We start from the raw sequence: 18919 nt of genomic DNA, 5'->3' as shown, positions 1-18919 counted from the left end.
AATACTAAACTAGAACAATAACAGAAAATATTACTAATAAGATTTCAACTAGGTGCAAAGCTGCAAGAAATGTTTAAAATAATCTCCTTTACAGATAACAGAAGAATTTTATATTCATCATTGGCGCGCCTACGGGCAATGATCTGAATTATTTTAAAGAAAAAAATGGTACGCCACTGAGATATGTCAAACTAAAAATCATTTTTGAATTCCTCGTTCAATTTACGACAAAAAATCTTTCTTTCCTTTTTTTCATACGAGGCGCCGTTTTTATACAAAAAAATAAAACATCTTAACGCTTACCAAGTATTTGAGGTAGTTTCCATAATATGCATAGAAACTTAGTTCAAATACTTTGTAAACGTTAAGATGTTTAATTTTTTTGCATAAAACGGCGCCGCATATAAAAAAAAGGCAAGAAAGATTTTTTGTCGTCAATTGAACGAGGAATTCAAAAATGATTTTTAGTTTGACATATTTCAGTGGCGTACTATTTTCTCCTTCAAAAAATTCAGACCATTACCCGTACGCGCGCCAATGATGAATATAAAATTCTTCTGTTACCTGTAAAGGAGATCATTTTAAACATTTCTTGCAGCTTTGCACCTAGTTGAAATGGTATTAGTAATATTTTCTGTTATTGTTCTAGTTTAGTATTATTATATTGGATAGTTCTTGATGATGTATTAAGAAATGAAAAATATGCGCCAAGATGTTTTATTTTTCTGCATAAAAACGGTGCATCATATGAAAAAAAGGCAAGAAAGGTTTTTTATCATAAATTAGACGTGGAATTTAAAAATAATTTCTAATTCGAAATATCTCAGTGGCGTACTATTTTTTTCTTTAAAATAATTCAGACCATTGCCCGTAGGCGCACCAATGATGAATACAAAATTCTTAATTGTATGTCATAAAATTCGTAATAACTACCTCCTAAAACTGACCAAATTTCATTTTCATAGCTCAACTGGTCTTAGAGCAATAAATAAATTGGCAGTTTGAAATAAAAATTTCAACACCCCGTATCTCCGAAACTAAGCATTTGCGGACATATGTTTATAGAGCAAACTGGCATTAATTTTTCATGTAGAATTAGCCCTTAAAAGTTTTCATACTTATTTACTAACACCCTGTATACTTGGCTTGGTCTTGGTCACTATGTCCGGCAAAGTTTGCAATCCATTTTAAACATACTTCTAGGCATCTGAAATTTTCAGAATAGCTCAGAACTAGTTAACAATGCAATATTTAACTGCTATTATATGGATATACCGAGGTTTTTGAATTTAAAACTATGTATTTTAAAAATATGACTATTGCAATGGCATTTAGATCCCATTCTAACTAAAAGTTAATAAGTACTAAAAATTCATATTTTATACGTTAAATATTCTTTCAAAACATGTTTCATTAATTTTTTGCCATTTTAAATATTTTCTTTGATTTATATGAGTTTAAAATTGATTACAAATTTCTTTCATGACATAGGGATTGAAACAACAATAATATACAATAATTGTTAATAAATAATAAATTATTAACTGTAATTTTATAATTATTATAAAATTACAGTTAATAATAATATAAAATTTTAGTTAATAATTTTATATTGTGTCATATACAGAGTGGGCCAAATAAAAGTGTCCACCTCGATATTTGGCAGTATTTATTAGATTTTAAGAAAATGACGAAACAGGTCGATTTTTGATCTAAAGGGGACACATTTTTACGATACATACATCTGTCATTTGTCAACCCCCTCCCTTCCACATCCCCCACCCCTTATTTTTAAAGAGGGAATAGGGGTTGTGTGTTAGCTCATTTGAAAGGTTATTCAATTCTCTATTCAGTAATACAAATATTAACACAATTATTTATACAGGGTGTCCAAGAAAAATTTTTTAAATTAAATTAATTGACACAAAAAGAAGAATGTATGTAATTTATTTAATTCAAAATACATTCTATTGCTGTCACAAAACAGAAAAAAATGTTTTTTGATAAATAAACATTGCTTTTTGCTTAATTTCAATGTTCAAGCTGCCACCCATCTGCCTCTTGGTAGGTTGAATATTGAATTTAAGCAACAAACATTGTTTATTTATCAAATAAACATTTTTTTCGTTTTCTGTCAGCAGTAGAATGTATTTTGAGTTAAATAAATTACATACATTCTTCTTTTTGTGTCAATTAATTTAATTTAAAATAATTTTCCTTGGACACCCTGCACAAATAATTATGACAATGTTAATATTACTGAATAGAGAATTGAATAACCTTTCAAATGAGCTAGCACACGACCCCTATTCCCTATTTAAAAATAAGGGGTGGGAGATGTGGAAGGGAGAGGGTTGACAAATGACAGATATATGTACCGTAAAAATGTGTCCCCTTTTGATCAAAAATCGACCTGTTTCATCATTTTCTTAAAATCTAATAAATACTGCCAAATATCGAGGTGGACACTTTTATTTGGCCCACTCTGTATATAGTGAGTACGTTTGAGTTGGAATAAATTAATTTTCTCGAGAATGGGAAACTCTGGAAATAAATCCCGAAACGGGTCGATTTTTATTTTTAAATTATAATTTTTTGGCATATTACTTATACATATATCATACTAAATAGTATCATCCATCTGGGCGTGATGATGTAGTCGATGATTTTTTTAAAATGAGAATAGGGGTCGTGTGCTAGCTCATTTGAAAGGTTATTCAATTCTCTATGCAATAATGTAAACACTAACATAATTATTTATACAGGGTGCCTAAAAATTTTTTTTGGATTAAATTAATTGAGACAAAAAAAAAGAATGTATGTAATTTATTGAATGCAAAATATATTCTACTATAAATATTGGCAATATCATTTTAAAGTCTTCTACTTTAAAATGTATAATATATGTCTGAATTGCCAATATAAATGAGTGAGATTAAATAAATTATTAGAAGAATTTTTTTGCTTAGCAACAACACTTTAGTTTATTTTAGTAATATTTTGTATTTTGACAACGGCACCCGATTTGGGCGTCGAAACGTTAATAAAATTATTTTTTTCATTTTAATTGTGGCTTATTTCCCATATAAATAATTAATCATATTCTACTACTTTCAGAAAACAGAAAAAAATGTTAATTTGAAAAATAAACATTGCTTTTCGCTTAAATTAAAAGTTCAAACTGCTAAGAGGCAGGTGGGTGGCAGATTTAATATTGAATTAAAGCGAAAAACAATATTTATTTATCAAATAACATTTTTTCTTGTTTTCGGACAACAGTAAAATGTATTTCGAATTAAATAAACTATATAGGTACATTCTTCTTTTTGTCTCAATTAATTTACTTCAAAAAATATTTTTTGGCACCCTGTATAAATAAGAATGTTAATTTTTATATTAGTGAATAGAGCATTGAATAACTTTTCGAATGAGCTATCACACGACACCTATTCTCATTAAAAAAAATCATCGATTGCGTCATCACGCCCAGATGGATGACATTACTAGTATGATATACAGTATGTCCCTGTAAGTTGTATCCATATGGAAAACTTTTTTATTATTAATTTTACGAAAAAAGTTATTCTTTATAAAAAGCTCTGCATGGTCCAAAACCTAAGATTTAACCATCAAATATCAAATTTTGTTGAATATTATACGAGGTATGGCAAAAAGTTTGAATTTCACTCAAGAGTAAAGTAGCTTTATTTTTCGTAATATTGGAAATTGCTATTATGAAAAGTTGTTTGGAATTAAAAACTATATTCTAATATGCAATTACATCCTTCTAATTGAAAACAATTTTTTTAGAGAAATTATGGAAAACTATCCATTATTTTTTCAGTTATTTCAATTCTGATAACTCTTTTATTATTAATTTTACGAAAAAAAGTGATTCTTAATAACAAGTTCTGGATGGTCTAAAACTTAAAATACAACCATCTTATTTTATCAATTTTATACGAGGTACAGGGACGCGCCAAGTAACTTCGGCGCCGTCGTGCGAAATATTGATAAGCGCCTTTATCAAAATTACCAGGGCAGAAATATTATAATATAATCAATCATTCCTTCACATTTCAAGAAAAACTATGAAATTTTTTCTACATCTCCTAGATTTTTTATACCTAGATTTTTTTTGAAGGAAACAATAAGTACACAGAACACTTATAAAAAATAATATATTTTTCTTCCTTCTTGTATGTAAGCTTCACAGCGTGTCTCTTGTTTACTATTAGCCTCCTAAATTGTTTAGATAATCGCAACATCTTTTTCTTGGTCTGCCAATACTTCTTCATTCTTATCTTGGTGACTTATCTTGTGCTATTCGTACTATCCTATCCTCTGCCATTCTACTGATGTGTTCGTTCCACTCCTGTTTCCGTTTTGTCCTCCATCCATTTATATCTTCTACATTGCATGCTCTTCTTATGTTTTCGCTTCTCTCTCTATCCAACAGACTTTTCCCTGATATTCGTCGAAGTATTTTCATCTCTGTTGTTTCTAGTAGTCTAGTAGTTATTAAAAATAATAAGTATATAAAACACGATAGTGCACAATAAAACAAAACAGAATAAAAACTACGTTAAAGTTATAAAATATTACTTAAAATTATTAAAAAACTGAAGATCAAAAAACAAAACATATCTATATTGCGATTTTTTTAAACAAATACACTTATTATGATGAAAACCAATGGATATTTCTTATAGAAATTGAACTTTTCTTGCTTTACCTTTGACAAATTCATAATTAGATTTTCAATTTTCAGGTCCTTTAAAAACTCAGGTTCGGTTGAAATAATAGCAAGATTTTCTAGCCGCTCCTGACCCATTCTAGATCTTAAGTAGGTAATTCGTAATTAGTTTTAGTTTAGAAAATGGTCTCTTGGCTGAAGCTACAGAAATCGGTATAGTTAATAATATACGTAAAGCAACAGTAATGTTTTGGAAGGAGTGGACTAAGTTATTTTTTGCAATTTTTTTTGCTTCAAAAAATATTTAGTTTTGAATTGGATATTTATTTAACTTTGCTGAGTCAAAGGGCGCTTTTAACGCCTTGGCGCCGTCGTGCGCCGCACGACCTTGCCCATATGGACGGCGCGGCGCGTCCCTGACGAGGTATGTCAAAAAAGATAAATTGAGATCAAAAGTAAAGTACCTTTATAGTTCAGAATATTTCAATTAGAATGATGTAATTACATACTGAAACATAGTTTTTTAATCTAAATAACTTTTCATAATAACAATTTTCGATATTGTGAAAAATAAACGTATTTTACTCTTGAGCGAAATTCATATTTTTTGACATACCTCGTATAAAATTGATAAAATTTGACAAAAGATGGTTGCATTTTAGATTTTAGACCATGCAGAACTTTTTATTAAGAATCACTTTTTTTCGTAAAATTAATAATAAAAGAGTTATCTGAATTAAAATAACTGAAAATAATGTTATCCATAATTTTTCAAAAAAAAATTTTTCAAGTAGAAGGATGTAATTGCATACTAGAATACAGTTTTTAATTCCAAACAACTTTTCATAATAACAATTTTCAATATTGTAAAAAATAAAGCTACTTTACTCTTGAGTGAAATTCAAACTTTTGACACACCTCGTATAATATTCAAAAAATTTGATATTTGATGGTTAAATCTTAGGTTTTGGACCATGCAGAGCTTTTTATAAAGAATAACTTTTTTTCGTAAAATTAATAATAAAAAAGTTTTCCATATGGATACAACTTACAGGGACATACTGTATATGCCAAAACATTATAATTTAAAAATAAAAATCGACCTGTTTCGGGATTTATCTCCAGAGTCGCCCATTCTCGAGAAAATTAATTTATTCCAACTCAAACATCCTCACTGTATAACACAACTGTGGTATCATAAAAAGCAGTTTTTTATAAAAGTGTAATTTTTGGAATGTTAAGCATTATTTTATATTGTCAATTATTTCTGACTTTATACAAAAGATGGCGCTACTAGTTTACTCGGTAGATGTTTTTTCAATATGTTAATTTATAAATATGTCATTAATTTACTATTCATTTGTGAAAACTATTGAATAAATATTTAAATATTTAAATGTCTATTAGGTATAGTTTGCTTACATAAAAATTCTGATTTCAATAAATAGTTTATTGAAATTAAAATTTTTAAAGATCTTATGTTAGGAGGTGCAGTTCTTGTGCAGTTTATTAAATATTATAAAAGTGATAAGTGAAGGCTTAGTGTTTACGAGCAGAAAAAGAATTCTGAAAAATAAATATTTTATTAAGATTAAAAATTATAGAATCAGTTTATAATCTTATATTGGGTCCTATAAATAATAAAAACGTTTTATTATAAAAATTTCTTTTTTTATAATGGTGTAGTTATTTTGTTTAAGAGGATCGGTACGTATTTTCGGCTGCAATGCTATTCAAATGGGGATTCATTTTTTGTCACTGATTGTCAGTGTCTGACTGACAATATAATTATGCTGACAATATTATATTCGGCTGAGTGCGTTGTAAGACAAAGATAGATTTGGAAAATATTACCACGGCATTGTGTTCATTTTTTTCGAATCCTGAAAAAACCAATAAATATTTTTGAAAAATTTAAATGCAGAATGAAAGATTATGTTATTAGCGAGGGCCGAAAGTCCCTGAGAACTTCTATAATGTTTATTTTAATAAGTTACAGGGGTGAAAAACTAAGAGAAAATTTAGTGTGATTTTTAATTTCAAATATCTCATTCAAAATAAACTTTTTATTTATTCTAAGGGACTTTCGGCCCTTGGTAATAATTTAGTCTTTCATTCTGCGTTTAAATTTTTCAAAAATATTTATTGGTTTTTTCAGGATTCGAAAAAAAAATGAACACAATGCCGTGGTAATATTTTCCAAATCTATCTTTGTCTTACAACGCACTCAGCCGAATATAATATTGTCAGCATAATTATATTGTCAGTCAGACACTGACAATCAGTGACAATTTTAAATATTTGACATTGCATCGGGAATATTTTGAGTTATTGATTAAATATTATTGATATATAGTGTATTTGATAAATAATTGATTTAAGACGTGAACTTAATAAAAAGTTATTTATTGTGTATTATTTGTGGAAGATCCAAGCAGAGAATACATCAGGATAATATATTCTGTGATCCCAGTATTTTGTTGTTAAAGATGTTCAAAATTGTAAGCGTTCCATAACAATATATTATTAAAAAATCACTTTAACACTTTTTCTCTTTTCTCGATTGAGTATTAGTTTTTGTTGTACAAATAAATTATTGCAATCACTATCAAATACATAGTTAGTGAAAAAATTATCACATTAACTGGATTAATAATTTGCAATTATAAAAATAACAGTTATTCAAGAACATTCAAAAGCCATCTCTTTAAATTAATGATGACATTTTCAAGTAGAATGACATTCTAGTAATGTTTACATATGTAATGTCTTTGTTAGTTGCATGCACAATTTTTCTCCATTGCTTCTTATTCTTTGCTTTACATATCCATACCAGTGTGAATTTTACTACACGTAATTTGCCGTGTAAAGACAGAAAAAGTAGGGATACACGTAAAATATTTGAGAATTATGTACCCATAGCCTTAACAACTAAAGAAAAATATGAAAATTCAAATAAAACAAATAAAAGGGCACATGATGCTCTGGCAAAATAAATATACAATAAAAAAAAGTTAGTACACTTACCCAGCAGTCTTGGATGAGCCATCTTTCTTAGAAACAGCTCCACTAACACTATGTTCAAAACTAATTTGAAAATCGGTGCTGTCCTCTTCACTTTCTTCACTAAACGACTGAACAGTTTCTTGGTGGTAAAAGAAGTTTGTTTGGTGTGTAGATTCAGTAGTTTTGTGAGTAATGACTTTGGTACTTTTTGGTGCCCCAATTTCTAGCCAAGCACCTTTGTATTGTACTATATTGGAATGATTCATGCTAGCGAATGTTTTAACTTCTGAAAGGTAATTTCTTACTGACTCAATACCTTCAGACTGTATTGGGATTTTTTTGATGGCATATTCGGTTCCGTCTAGTTTGTGTTTTACTTTATACACCTAAAACAGAATTGTTTATTATATAAATTATTTATTTTACTTGGTTCAATACTACTGCTATATTTAAATATTTTAAGAGGACAGAATGGTGGAGTGGAAATACCACCAAACATGTACTCAGAACGATAAGAAGGAACATATTATAAAGAAAAACATAGCAAAAGAGCTGTCAAAATGGCAACCAGAGAAAACTGGGAAAAATTTGTAGCTTGGACAAAGGATATAAAATAGATAGCAGGTAATATAACTCACACCGAAAGGTAGACGAGTTCTGGAAGTCACAATATGACCAGCATGCATGCCTATTCGCGGTGTGCAAGTAAGGAATTGAGAAACGATCGTGCGCGAATAGCGGAGAAATATTGCAACTTTCTTAAATAATTCATATTGTCAATTGAAATTGTCAAATTGACGTACATTTCATATCTACTGTCATTGGAGAAGAAAAATTATATGTTGCTCCACAATATTGATATGATATGCAATTATTATATAAAGATAAATTTAATTAATTGTATTTTGCTTGCAGTACTGCATTTTAATAACTAATTTTATTTACTACATAAAATTGTTTACGTTTTAATAACATAACCTGAATCTTATTTTTTCTTCTTATTATTTTTTTGGACTATGGCCTTGAAAATTATCCAGTAACCAGGACTAATATAATTGGCCAATATAATTAAAAGTGCGAATAAAGTTGCAGAGCGTAGAAATAGGTGTCGCTTTGCCGAACTTGCACGGTAAAAAAAAATGATTATAAAATACTTAATTGTATGTCAAAAAATGCGCAATAACTTACCAAATTGCATTTGCACATCTCAACCGGTTTTAGAGTAATACATAAATCGTCAGTTTGTAAGAAAAAATTCAACATCCAGTATCTCGGAAACTAAGCATTTGTGGACATATATTTATAAAGCCAACGGTCATTGTTTTTCATGCAGAATTACCCCTTAAATTTTGTCGCACTTATTTAGAAACACCCTGTATTGATGAAGAATATGGCTAGTTGTTAAAGTACCTAACTTTTTTATTATTAAACATAAGCGAACGAATAAAAGAACAGAATGTTAAGAATACCTGAGGCTATAGTTGGATTTTAATTTCAGTATTTTATAAATGCTAGAATATTCCACAAGGTGTGGTGAACTTTCGAGAAAATAAAACCCAGTTTTATTGGTACACCCAGAATGCATATGCACTAGAAATAAACTAGCATGAGGAGCACTCCCAAATTGTGATTTGGGAGTGCTCCTCGAACATTAAATGTGTCTTAGTTTGTTTATTTCTATATAGTGCATTTTTATTGTGATTTTAGTGTAGACAGTTGTGTCTCATATTAGTGAATCAACTAAAGGAATATTTTTTATATGCCTCATAATAATTATCACATTATGTGTAAAATATAACAAGAGAAATGAGAGATACAAGAAATTTTTACACATGGGAGTACAATATTCTTAGATTTTATGACCACAACATGATTCAATTTATTACCACAATTTATGATATGAGCTACTTCATATTTTGGTGTTTGATAAGGCTTTACATGCAATTGTGTCTGGCTTACAGCACCAAAGAATTAAAAATGTTAGTGCTGTAGCCATTTACAACTTTTTCTTTATTGGATTATTGTACTCTTGAGAGATCCTTTTCACTTCGATTTAAGTTTTTTGTACAATTGTTATACATTTTATTCTTTGGTGAAAATTTCATATTGCAGATAATATAAAATCATTTGAAAGCTAGCTTCAATGATATCTTAATGACACCTACATTGTTAAATATTTCAGAACTTATTTAAAATTATGGCATCATCAATATCTCTCTGTCACATCCTCCTTTGTTTGTTATAGGAGACCCCTGGTATCTAAATTATCTACTATTTCATTCAAAACTCCTGATTTCTTGAATATGCTGAAGATTTTTCTGTGCTCTGTCTTTTATCATGATTTTTGTATTCCCCCTATTTAGCATTAACTCATATTCATTGTTTTTTCTATATTCATTATTTCGTCAGCATATCTCAGGTTACTGATTTTTTTTTGGGAGGAGGAAATTTTAATAAAACTGTCAGAGTAGACCTCAGCACCCGAAGAAACTGGTGTGCTGCCCTCTACCCTGGTGTGTGGGATTCAGTCCTGCCCGATCATTTGTTACCTTTATTAGTACCTTTTTTAATATTGTTCTATTTCCTTGTGGCATCTTATGCAATTTACTATTTTATTTGGGAATAAACAATATGTTTTTTGAAATTTAAATATTATTTTCAAACTATTTAAGTAGAGTTATTAAATAAGATAGTCGATTTTTGACTTTACAGTAGAACCCCGCAAATCCGAACCCCGCTAATCTGAACGTTTGGCAAATCCGAACCAACGAAAAGTGAAAAAAAATTAAGACAAAAATTTAAAAACATTTATTATAGAGAGTAAAACTACAGAATTGGACAATGTAGGATTAATAGGACTTTTACATTTTAAAATTTCTTAAAAATGAATACATACTTTATACGTAGTGCTTAAATAGGTTAAACATAAACTTACTTCTAGTCAATTTGAGTCCCAAAAGAATTGTCCACACTCTTGCTAGAACATGTTTCGACTCAAAATCAACGACAACGAAAGCTTTGAATTATTAGTTAGGCTAATTTTCGGATAATCCGAACTTTTCGGAATCCGAACAGGCTGTCCCCCCAATTAGTTCGGATTTGCGGGGTTCTACTGTATTTTATTTTCTTCTATGTTGATCATACTATTACCTTTATTATTCTTTTATAGAAACTTATTTCACAATACTTATATATTTCAACCTAATCTGACATAAATTGACCTGTATGCCTTTTTTCTCATTTATTATTTACCATATAAACATCAAATCATTTGTTTTCATAAATAGAAAATGAAAAAGTGTTATAAAAATATAGAACTGTTTACAAAATAATATGAATTCTATTTAAATAAATATAAATACCAATATTTATGCTGTTAACCCAATCAAGGACACAACTGCATATGCAGACAGTAATTTCCCTTTATAAGTGCCTGCATATGCAATTGTGTCCGTGAATGGGTTAACATGTTAAGCCCTGGCATGATTTTTTTTGGGAGATCTGTGGACTGGCAATTAATTTTAATACGCTTGAGAGACACAGTAAAGTCACGTGGTCTGCCAATATCACAGCGCCGTGAGACAGATGCTGCCTCACGCAGGGCTTGATGTGTTAAATAACGAAAAAATAAAAAAGGCATGATTTTTTCAAATTGTAAAAAGAACTCTGAGTACAGAATATTTAGAAAAATAAAGTTACCTGTCCAAAACCTCCACCAGCAATATAATCCACTTCTTCGAACTCAGTACAGTAATGAGAACTACTATCCGATTTAGGCCAAATGGAACTAAGTGGCAAAGCCTTATTGCCCCCATTTACTGATCTCACAAATTGGAAAAGAGCTGTTTGGTACTGACTTCTAATCCCTTCGAACTCATTCATACTGTAACTTTCTCCTATCAGATTCATACTGCACAATTTATCACAAAGAATTTTATAAGCTTTTTCAGCTTTTTGGCTATCGCTCTCATATATGCTACATATATGTTTGATTAGAGACTCAATCAACAGGCTTGTTTGAAGAGACACACTTGGTTTGGGTAGTAAATACAGGGACCGAGGCTTATCGCCAGCTGTTTTTGAAATTCTGGTAGCTCTAGAAACGTCTCGAGGATTTTCAATATTGTCTTCATCATCCTCGTTGTTAAATTCTATCGAGATTCCTCCAGAATCGGTCGTACTGGACATGTCAAAACTTGTTTTGAATGTTTCAAAATGCAGAAAATATTCATAAATGATTTTATCAAAGATTATGGATGAGTGTTACCTTATATCGAATGCTATAACTATTATGGCACTTAAAAGAAATTAACAGATCTAAATATTACAAGAACAATTCAAGAAAATTGTTTTTCAAATTTGAAACATAACCTTGCACCGCTCCACAGTTGTCAACATCAAGTACACATAAAACTGACATTGACATTCTTTCTTTTTTTTTTTGATAATACGTTATGTCATTCAGAGAATCATCTAGAAAAGTTAGAGGTGGATCATTCAATTTTGGTTCTGTTATTAAACACAAGAATCTACAGGTCGAGCAAGTCTCGTAAATTTCACGATTGCGAGCCACGCTTCACGCAACCGTGTTTGCGTACTTGTGTTTCGAGTTGCGTGATCGTGCGGGGTTATATTTACCAAATTTAAATGTAATCGTTTCTACTGATAATAATATACTATTCTCAATATGGCTACTGGGTGTAAAAGATAAATCTTATTCTATCTGTTCTTCATGAGTTTTAGATAATTTTAGTTGTATTTCTTTGTAATTTTGTGTTGTACAAAGATTAATTTAACATTTTCTCTGGAAGTATTAATTTAGAAAGATAATATGCTTCATTGGTGTTATGTTTTGAAGTGTGAAATGCAAAGTAATTGTGATAAAGTCGAGATAAAGTTCACTTTTAAACTGAACTAAATAAGGTATCTGAGAGACAACAATGGTTAAATGCAATACAATGTACAGGTTTTACTAGCGAAATGAAAATTTTCCTGTCCTGTCTGCTGTAATCATTTTATATCTGGTAAGTTACAATTACAACAGTAACGATTTTTGAAGATGTTAACATTTTAATCTTATAGGAAAATAGGAAAACCAGCCGACTTAATCGATAATAACAATCTCCAGATTGGGTTCCTTCAATAAATATGGGCTATAAACACAATGAAATAAGTTCCCCAAAATCTAAAATGGAGTGCTATCAAAGGAGAATTAAAGGAAAAAATATTCATATTGAAATTATTTATAAGGCACTGGACTGTCTTAAATTCTACAATAATACTAGGTGGGTAAATGATTTTAGACATTTTTCATTAAGAGCCCAGATAGCACGGCACGTCCCGAGGACGTCTGTTTCAGGTCCCACTTAAGTCCGAATGTCCGGGGACCTCAATCGGACGTCCCCAGGAATTAGAAATCCGGACGTTCCCAGGAAGTCCGTTTACGGACATCGCCAGGACGTCTGTTTCAGGTCCCACTTAGTCAGAATGTACTGGAACCTTAATCGGCAGTCCCCAGGAATTACAAATACAGACGTTCCCAGGAAGTACGATTACAGAGGTCCATAGGAATTACGAATCCAGACCAATTCAGGAAAAATGTCAGTTTACGAGCTGAATGGCTCCGTATCGTGTATAGAAAAATTGACCCAACCTTTTTTCTGGTTTTATTTAAAATGCCATAACGTTTTTAGGACTTCATTTAATTTTTTAATAATCCAGAAATTAATTAATTACATACCTCTCATCAATATTTTAGTTATTTTAATTTGTTTCGGTTGGATGGTTGCAGTGAATGCCTGTCAACGATCAACGAGGTGTTGGCGGTGGCGTGTGGCGTCGGTGTTTGTGTTTTGTTATTGTGTTTCTTGTTTCTTCATTTCTTCTGTACTTCTGTTTGATTTCATAATTTCATCATTTGCTTTGATCACTTGATGGTATCAACTTGGCGATAATTAAATTGGATATTAATTATTATTAGCGTGAATTCTTGGTAAGTTTTTAAGTTATTTTTATACTTGGTTTTCTTTGCAAGATACTTACTGTTTTATCTGCTAGCTGAGCATATTTTTATTTCTATAGGTCTTGTTAGTTTTGTATGTTTTGGTTGAGCAAAATTTTATTTTTAAGTTTTGTTCCTTTTGTATGTTTTGGCCGTAATTAGATATTCATATCCTTGGAATCATTAGTGTGAATTCTTGGTAACTTTCTAAGGTTATTTTTATACTCCCTTTTTATTCGCAAGATATTTAATTTTTTATAGTTTTGTACATATAGCAATGTAAGTACAAGTACAATGCAAAAGAATTACATGCAGGCAAAAAGAAAGAACAATGCTACTTCTTTCTACTTCTTTACGTCTGAATAAAAGAAGTAGACCTGTTCCAGTCGTTAATTGTACGGAGAACGAAGACATCATTGTTGAGAGCCATGAAATATCCAATGTTTCTGAGAAACCGTCCAACAATGAGCTTCAGAATGTTCATTCAACTGACCAGCAGAGAACTGAAGATTCTGTAAAACCTAAAGATTTTTAGTGGATTGGGCTTTGCGTCACAAAATAACTCGTACAGCCATTAATGATTTATTGAAATACTTCACAAATTACTTTCCAGAACTTCCTACTGATGCAAGAACATTATTAAAAACGTGTAGAGAAATACAAAGAAAAACTGTCCCACCTGGAGAATATCATCACTTTAGTGTAAAGTCTTGTTTAGAAACGTTATACATTCAGAATATTAATTTATTGAAAGACAAAAATATTTTTAAACTTGTTATTAATATTGATGGTTTACCTTTAGCAAAAAGTAGTGGTAGTCAGGTGTACCCTATTCTGTGTAAGTTGAAAGGAACAACATTTGTAGAAATGATTGGTATTTATCATGGCTATGAGAAGCCAGCCTGCAGAGGCTAATATTTTTTTAGACATCTTTGTATCAAGCCTTATTTACCTTATAAATTATAAAACGGTATTGAAATAGATGGTCGAACATTTTCTATAAAAATTAATTCTATTGTTTGTGATGTACCAGCAAAAGTTTTTATTACATACACAAAGGGTCATTCTGGTGATGCTTCATGTAGCAAATGTATAATTATTGTGTACGTAAATTGTGTATGTAAATTATTAATTTTCAATTGGTATCTATTATAGGTAAAAGACATCAAAATTTGGCAGATCAAGCATATAATTTTATCAAAAGAGTAATGTCAACTATATTGGCAGACAGTCTTATTATTGAGTATAGTTGGCTGGGTCGAAAAGGAAAACGTAGCCTTGAGAGTACGATGGTGGGAAAGCTGTTTGCATGTGAGTATTATATCACAATAACTACCACTTAAAAAGATATTTTAAAAATATGTGCTTAGATGAACTCACATATTTAATTCATATTATAATCAAACACAACGCAACAATATTTGATTGTGCTTTTGTTTTTCAATAACTGTTAATTCTAATTTATAAAATTTATTTACAAATAGGAAACCTCTTATTTTCAGCAATATAATACTAGTATTTTCAGCAATATGTAGATTGGATAGCGTAGCAGGACGAACGGTTGGCCGCACATCACTTTGCCTTGATGAATGTGAGTTAAATCCCCAGCCCGTTGAAAGGAAAACAAAAAGGCTAACACGTCAGTTTAAAATTCATAAGGCTGATCAGCCTATGTGATGGAGCAGTACGACAAGTGATAAGGGCATGTGGCTCAGTGATACTCCCTCATAGATCCCTACCGGAAGGATATATAATCATATATTTTCAGCAATATAATATAGTAAACACTGACTAAAAATGTAATAAAACTGTAATGTAACAAGACAATCGATAGCCAGTAGTTATTTTGTATAAAAATTAATTATTTTAAATATATTTCTTATAGTGTTTATTTTTCAATTTTAGCTGCAGCTGACAAAAGTGGTATTTCGCCAAACAAAAAAACGGAGGAAGCGATTAGAAGTTATATGAAAAGGGGAAAGGAGAGGCTGACTGCGAAAGAAAATAAAAATATGAATTAACATGAATATTATTTATGAAATTTTAATAAAAATTTGTTTAAAATATATTTGTTTTTTTTTCATTTTAAATGCAGATTTCATCTTTAAAAGTTTCAAGTAAATTCAGTATAAAACAATTTAATATTTCCTTTTTGACATTCTTTAAGAGCTTAGGCGCAAAATTTTGTGCCAATGCTTTTTAAATACATTCATTTTTTTTAATCCTGAAAAAGGATTTTTGTAAAATTTAAAAACTGAATGAAACATTACATTATTACTGAGGGCCGAAAGTTCCTGAAAACTTCTATAATGTTTATTTTAACAAGTTACAGGGGTAATAAACAGAAAATTTAGTGTGATTTTTAATATCAAATATCTCATTCAAAAGAAACTTTGTTTATTTTAAGGGACTTTCGGCCCTCGGTAATAATGTAATCTTTCATTCTGTGTTTAAATGTTTCAAAAATATTTATTAGTTTTATCAGGATTCGAAAAAATGAATGCATTTAAAAAACATTGGTGCAAAATTTTGCGCTTACGCTGAAATTTTATAAAAACTTTCGGTAGGCAGTCCCAAGGAGGGTTTGGTCGGCCGTTCCAAGGAGGGTTTGGTTGGACGTCCCAAGGAGGTTTTGGTCAGACGTCCCTAGGAAGTCTTGCTCGGACGTCCTAAGGAGGGTTTGGTCGGATGTCCTGAGTACGGATGATTTTGTAACATCAGACGTCCTCGGTACGTCCCGCGGATGTCCCAGGACCTGAAACGTATGTCCTCTGGACGTACGAATGTCCTAGCGGTACGTCCCGGGTAAGTCCCAGGGATGTACTTGTGCTGTTTGGGAGTAGATTAAGATTAAGTAGATTTTCATTCAGTAGATTTAAGACTTGTTTACACGGGTAGAGTAATGATGCAAGTACTTGATAGAGTAGAGTAACTCTACCTGTAAAAATGCTCAGCACAGTAGAATAGCTGGTAGAGTGTATAGTTGGAGTTAAAGTAGAGTGACTAGCAACCTATGGCAAAGTAACTACTCTATGACCACCACTACTGCCAAAATGTCTACTCGGCTGCACACTCTACCCATGGAACACGCTCAATTATGGCAGAATAGAGTAGGTAGGAGAGTACATGGGGGCGCTGTCATTCTGGCTGGAATTGTGTTTTGTGTAAATAGTGAAAATGAAGTTCACCGAAGATGAAACTTTAAAACTTGTAGAGCTATAATACGGCGAATACCAGTGTTTATGGAATTTAGGTAGTGTATACTACAGAAATAAAAGTTTGCAGCAAGCTGCGGAGGATGAAATCGTCGAAAGAATGGCAAAGGAGGCTTTGGAGTAAACGAGCTTAAGCAAAAAATTAAGAATTTAAGGTGCACTTATAATCAAGAGTGTTTAAAAATACAAAAATCGGTTTCACTATACTAGCATCAGTACTATACTTGTACTCTCCTCATGTGAATGGTATCAAGCCATTTTTGGTAGAGTACTACCGCTACTCTACTCTCCTCAAAACTCTACCCATGTAAACAAGTCTTTACAAACAGTGGAAAATGAGGTAGCTAGTAGAGTAGTAGTAGAGTAAAATATACTGGTTTAGCAAATTACAATGTTTTAAGGTAATACAGTAGCGATAAACAGGTAGCCAAAACGTGTTCCAAGATTGTCACTGTAATTTTGAATATTTTTTCGAGGCATTTGGCACACGTATTCGTAAAATAATAAAGAATGGCGGTACAGAGCCCAATTTGAAAAATATATTAATATGTGGAAATTACTCTGTAATTATACAATATTTAAAAAAGAGCCTGTACCGCCATTAAGAAGAACAAAAAAATACACTTTCTTCAAATAAACTTTTTTATCCGATGCCTAGATTTTGTGTAATTTTGGAACTACTAATGAAATAAAAAATTTTAGTAGTTCCAAAATAACACAAAATCGGATAAAAAAGTTGTATTTGAAGAAAGTGTATTTTTTTGTTCTTCTTAATGGCGGTACAAGCTCGTTTTTTTATATTGTATTTAATTACAAAGTAATTTCCACATATTAATATATTTTTCAAATTGGGCTCTGTACCACCATTCTTTATTATATTAAGAATATGTGTGCCAAATATCTCGAAAAAATATTCAAAATTACAGCCGCAATCTTGGAACACCTTTACGCTACCTGTTGATCGATACTGTTACCTCTTAAGATAGTTTTAATAGTTATTTATGATATAAGTATTAAAAGTACAATTTTAAGACGCGCATGTGAAAGTTAACTTGAAAAAATAATTTTATTAATGTTTTGACTTCCACATCAGATGTCATTGTCAAAATACAAAATATTCATTATTATTAGGTTTATTCTAGCAAACAGTCAAACTAGTCAAAAACCGTCAGCAAACAGTTGGTCGGTAAAAGAACATAATACAGTCACCAGTGCGATCCCCTCTACTCGCGCTGGTCCACTATTCGCTGATGATTTCAAACTGTTTGAAACTGATGCTAAAACAAACCTATTATTATTATGCATATCATTATCTGTAAATAATATTTCTTCTGATTGTTAATTGTAAAGGATAGAAAAATTACCATTTATTGTATTTTTTTTTAGAATCAGCTGAGAGAAGTGGTCTACAAAAAACCAGGAAGGAAACGGAATATGTGGCTACGAAAGGCAAAAGAAAGGTTTACAAAGCAAATGTGACACATTTTTTTGAAATATTTAGGAATATCAGTAAATTGCATTAAAAAATGTATGAAAAGATTTTGTTCAATAAAAATGTTTATATTTATCAAGGATGTATTATTTGGTATGGCCACATATCGTCAGTGATGTAATAATACATCCTATCTGTTTTTTTCATGAGTTTTGTAAGAGAGACTAAAAACTTGTCTTAGGGTCACCTCCTGTTTTCATATGATATTTGTTTTGTAGTAAATTAAACTATCTATGAACTACAAAACAAGTCAAAACTTACATATGAACACAGGAGGTGACCTTAAAACATGTTTTTCCATCTCTCATACAAAACTCATGAAAAAACAGATAGGAGGTATTGTCACATCAGCAAGGATGTACAGTGATGAGTGCCCTAATAACCGGCAAAATATGGGCAACATATTTAGTTGTGAGATAAAAAGAAATGAAACTAGTCGAGCTGGGAAATTTAGCGAAATTAACCTTTAAATTTACGTTATATTGATCCCACCTTTACACATATCGGAG

The 18919-nt window shown here is 30.7% G+C and overlaps 1 protein-coding gene and 1 long non-coding RNA gene across 2 annotated transcripts in view; one reads left to right on the top strand and one right to left on the bottom strand.

Annotated features, from left to right (window-relative positions):
- The window catches only part of LOC114327809 (eukaryotic translation initiation factor 2-alpha kinase 1-like), a 42536-nt gene extending 30403 nt beyond the window's left edge, over positions 1-12133 (bottom strand). Inside the window, exons 1-2 of the mRNA XM_028276521.2 lie at positions 11402-12133; positions 7724-8088 (exon numbers count right to left, since the gene is read on the bottom strand). Of these exons, the coding sequence (XP_028132322.1) occupies positions 7724-8088; positions 11402-11890 (854 nt within the window). The 5' untranslated portion in view covers positions 11891-12133. The remainder of the gene's footprint in view (positions 1-7723; positions 8089-11401) is intronic.
- A 156-nt stretch (positions 12134-12289) lies between these two features.
- LOC126888261 (uncharacterized) lies at positions 12290-18485 on the top strand. The gene is made up of 3 exons (XR_007699478.1): positions 12290-12726; positions 12785-12987; positions 18305-18485. It is a non-coding gene; the product is annotated as an uncharacterized LOC126888261 (long non-coding RNA).
- Positions 18486-18919: the final 434 nt, after the last annotated feature.

The sequence above is a fragment of the Diabrotica virgifera genome, chromosome 7 (genome assembly GCF_917563875.1).
Source record: "Diabrotica virgifera virgifera chromosome 7, PGI_DIABVI_V3a".
Taxonomy (NCBI): Eukaryota; Metazoa; Arthropoda; class Insecta; order Coleoptera; family Chrysomelidae; genus Diabrotica; species Diabrotica virgifera.
Note: the sequence above shows the minus strand (reverse complement) of the source record. Positions and strands in the feature narration are given on the sequence as shown.